The sequence below is a fragment of the Neopelma chrysocephalum genome, unplaced genomic scaffold (genome assembly GCF_003984885.1).
Source record: "Neopelma chrysocephalum unplaced genomic scaffold, ASM398488v2 Primary Assembly neopelma1_93974, whole genome shotgun sequence".
Lineage (NCBI taxonomy): Eukaryota > Metazoa > Chordata > Aves > Passeriformes > Pipridae > Neopelma > Neopelma chrysocephalum.
Window position 1 is genome coordinate 3075 of NW_020922684.1, and position 3929 is coordinate 7003.

The 3929-nt window shown below is 54.7% G+C and overlaps 1 protein-coding gene across 1 annotated transcript in view; it reads left to right on the plus strand.

Annotated features, from left to right (window-relative positions):
- BCKDHA (branched chain keto acid dehydrogenase E1, alpha polypeptide) overlaps window positions 1–3923 on the plus strand; it is a gene marked incomplete at both ends in the record, with an annotated part of 6863 nt that extends 2940 nt beyond the window's left edge. The window contains 3 exons of the mRNA XM_027707605.1: window positions 647–853; window positions 2032–2173; window positions 3772–3923. Of these exons, the coding sequence (XP_027563406.1) occupies window positions 647–853; window positions 2032–2173; window positions 3772–3923 (501 nt within the window). The remainder of the gene's footprint in view (window positions 1–646; window positions 854–2031; window positions 2174–3771) is intronic.
- Window positions 3924–3929: the final 6 nt, after the last annotated feature.

The window sequence follows — 3929 nt, forward strand, 5'->3', positions numbered from 1 at the left end:
TGATCCATGTCCTGCATTCCCTGATCCCCCAAACCTCCCCAGATCCCGCAAGGTGACACCCTTGGAATGTCCCTGATCCGTGTCCTGCATTCCCTGATCCATGTCCTGTGTCCCTGATCCGTGTCCTGTGTCCCAGATCTCCCAAACCCCCCCCAGGTCCCCCCTTCCACCCGCCCCATCCAGCCCCTTCTCCCTCCACATCCCAAACTCCCTGAGCCCTTTTCCATGAATTTTCCCTTTTCCATGGACATTTCCCTTTTCCATGGATCCCACGTGCCACTTCTTGCTCCCCCCAAAATCTCAGGACCCCCCTCAAGACCCCCCGAAATCCCCCCTCCCTCCCGTCCTTCCCCACCCCTCTCCCCCCACCTCCCACTCCCCTCTCAGTCCCTTTTCCATATGACTTTTCCCACGGATCTGCACTTTTCCATGGATTCTCCTTTTCCATACGTTCTCCTTTTCCTGGGATACCCACAAGGATCCACAAATACCAATTCTTGTCCCCCAAAAATCCCAGGACCCCTCAAACCCCCCTCCCCTTTCCCCCCTCCCCCCCTCTCCCGCCTCCCCTCTCCCTCCCCTTTCTCCCCCGACCCTTCCCCGCATCCCAAGCCAGGAATTCCCTATTTTTTCCCCCGGGAAGCAGCGGTGGGAGCCGCCTACGCCATCAAGCGAGCGGACGCGAGCCGGGCCGTGGTTTGTTATTTCGGGGAGGGGGCGGCGAGCGAGGGGGACGCGCACGCCGGGTTCAACTTCGCCGCCACCCTCGAGTGCCCCATCGTGTTCTTCTGCCGCAACAACGGCTACGCCATCTCCACACCCACCGCCGAGCAGTACCGAGGGGATGGGATAGGTAAAAAAACACCGGGAATGCCACGGGAGAAAGTGGGATTGGGATTGGGGAGGCAGGAGAAAGTGGGATGAAATTTGGGGGGAGTTGGAGGTGGATAAAGGGGTTTTTGAGGGGGGAGTTCTGCGGGTTTTGGGGAGGGTCGGAGAGGAATCGTGGGGGTTTGGGGATGAATTCCTGGGATTTTGGGGATGAAATCCTGGGGTTTTGGGGCAGGAGATTCCTGGGAAGTTGGGGCTAAGAAACCTGAGGAATTAGGGGAAGAAGCCCTGGGAGTTTGGGGAAGGAGACCTGGGAGTTTGGGGCAAAGAAACGCTGGGATTTTGGGGAAAAAGACCTGGGAAGTTGGGGCTAAGAAACCTCAGGAATTAGGGGAAGAAGCCCTGGGAATTTGGGGCAGGAGACTTGGGATTTTGGGGGTGAATTCCTGGGATATTGGGGCAGGAGATTTTTAGGAAGTTGGGGTAAAGAAACCCTGAGAATTTGGAGAAGGAGCCCTGGGACCTCAGGGAGGGAAATCTTTGGGATTTGGGGGCAGGAGCTTCCTGGGATTTTGTGGCTGAGTTCCTGGGATTTTGGGTCAGGATTCCTGGGATTTCGGGGAGTAAACCCCAGGATTTTGGGAAGAGAAATCCTTGGGGTTTTGGGGCAGCATCTCTGGGATTTTGGGGAGGGAAATCTTTGGGAGTTGGGGACAGGAGATCCCTGGGATTTAGGAGAGGAATTCTCAAGATTTGGAGACGGGAGATTCTTGGGATTTTGGGGTTGAATTCCTGGGATTTTGGTGCTGAATTCCTGGGATTTTGGGGCAGGATTCCTGGGATTTAGGAGAGGAACCCAGGCTTTTGAGGGGCAGAATCCATGGGACTGAGGGGAGGGATCTTCCTGAGTTTTTGGGATTGGGTTCCTGGGATTTTGGGGGCTGAGTTCCTGGGATTTTGGGGCACGATCCCTGGGATTTTGGGTCAGGATTCCTGAGATTTTGGGGAGTAAAGCCCAGGATTTTGGGAAGGGAAACCTTTGGGATTTAGGAGAGGAAATCTCAGGATTTGGAGACAGGAGTTTCTTGGGTTTTTGGGGCTGAGTTCCTGGGATTTTGGGGCTGAGTTCCTGGGATTTTGGGGCTGAATTCCTGAGATTTTGGGGCACGATCCCTGGGGTTTTTTTGGGATGTGCTCCAGCTGCCAGGGGCCCCGGCTACGGGCTGCTCTCCATCCGGGTGGACGGGAACGACGTGTTCGCCGTGTTCAACGCCACGCGCGAGGCTCGGCGCCGGGCGGTGGCCGAGAACCAGCCCTTCCTCATCGAGGCCATGACCTACAGGTGAGGGGATTCCTGGGAATTCCGGGATTGGGAATGCCCGCCGGGAATGCTGGGACTCCCCAGTTCCAAAAAAACCCCAGCTCTTTCCTCTCATTCCCTAAAAAATGCCCCCATTTCCTCTTGGAGCGTCAAGGAGTCGTCTCTTTAAGTCTGGGGGTCTCAGGCCCAAAATCCCTGGAATTCAGCCCCAAAATCCCAGGAATTCAGCACCAAATCCCCAAGGATCCTGCCCCAAAATCTCAGGGATCCTGCCCCCAAAATCTCAGGGATCCTGCCCCAAAATCCCAGGAATCTCCTGTCTCCAAATCCTCAGAGTTCCTCTCCTAAATCCCAGGGATCTCCTGCCCCAAAATCCCAGAGATGCTGCCCCAAAATCCCAGGGATCCATTCCCAAAAATCCCAGGAATTCATCCCCCAAAATCCCAGGAATTCATCCCCCAAAATCCCAGGAATCCAGCCCCTCAAATGCCAGGAATCCTGCCCCAAAATCCTGGGGATTCTCCACCCCCAAATCCCAGAGTTCCCTCCCCTAAATCCGAGTGGGGCCTGAGAACCAGCCCTTCCTCATTGAGGCCATGACCTACAGGTGAGGAGATTCCTGGGAATTACGGGATTGGGAATGCCCACTGGGAATGCTGGACCTCCCCACTTCCAAAAAAAACCCGGCTCTTTCCTCCTTTTCCCCAAAAAACCCCCCCCTTTCCCCTTGGATTCTCCGTGAGTCTGGGGGGGTCTCACTCAGCAAAATCCCTGGAATTCATCCCCAAAATCCCAGGAATCCAGCCCCCAAAATCCCAGGGATCCAGCCCCCCAAGTGCCAGGAATCTATTCCCAAAATCCCTGGGATCTCCTGCCCCAAGATCCCAAGAACCCATCCCCAAAATCCCGGGGATCTCCTGTTTCCAAATCCTCAGAGTTCCTCTCCTGAATCCCAGGGATCTCCTGCCCCAAAATCCCAGAGATGCTGCCCCAAAACCCCATGGATTTCCCTTCCCAAAATCCTGGGGTTTACTCCTCAAAATCCCAAGAATCCCTCCCCCAAATCCCAGGAATCCATCCCCAAAATCCCGCAGATCCTTCCTTAAAATCCTGGCGATTTCTCCCCCAAATCCCAAGAATCCCTCCCCAAATTCCCCAAATCCCTCCCCAAACTCCCAAGAATCCATTCCCAAAATCCCACAGATCCTTCCTTAAAATCCTGGCGGTTCCTCCCCAAAATCCCACAGCTTCCTCCCCAAAATCCAAGAATCCATTCCCAAAATCCCACTGATCTCTCCTTAAAATCCTGGCGGTTCCTCCCCCAAATCCCAAGAATCCCAAGAATCCATTCCCAAAAATCTCACAGTTTCCTCCCCAAAATCCCAAGAATCTCTCCCCAAAAATCCCAGAAATTCATCCCCCAAATCCCACAAATCCCTTCCCAAAAATCCCAGGAATTCATCCCCAAAATCCCACTGATTCCTCCCCAAAATCCCACGAATCCATTTCCAAAATCCCAAAAATCCTTCCCAAACTCCCACAGCTCCTTCCCCCAAACCCCTTGGACTCCCTTCCCCCTTCTCCACCCCCCAAAATCCCGGGAATTCCCGTTTTTCCAGGATTGGGCACCACAGCACGAGCGACGACAGCTCTGCCTATCGCTCCGTGGACGAGGTGAATTATTGGGATAAACAGGATCATCCCATCTCCCGCCTCCGGCACTACATGACCCACAGGGGCTGGTGGGACGAGCAGCAGGAGAAGGGATGGAGGAAGA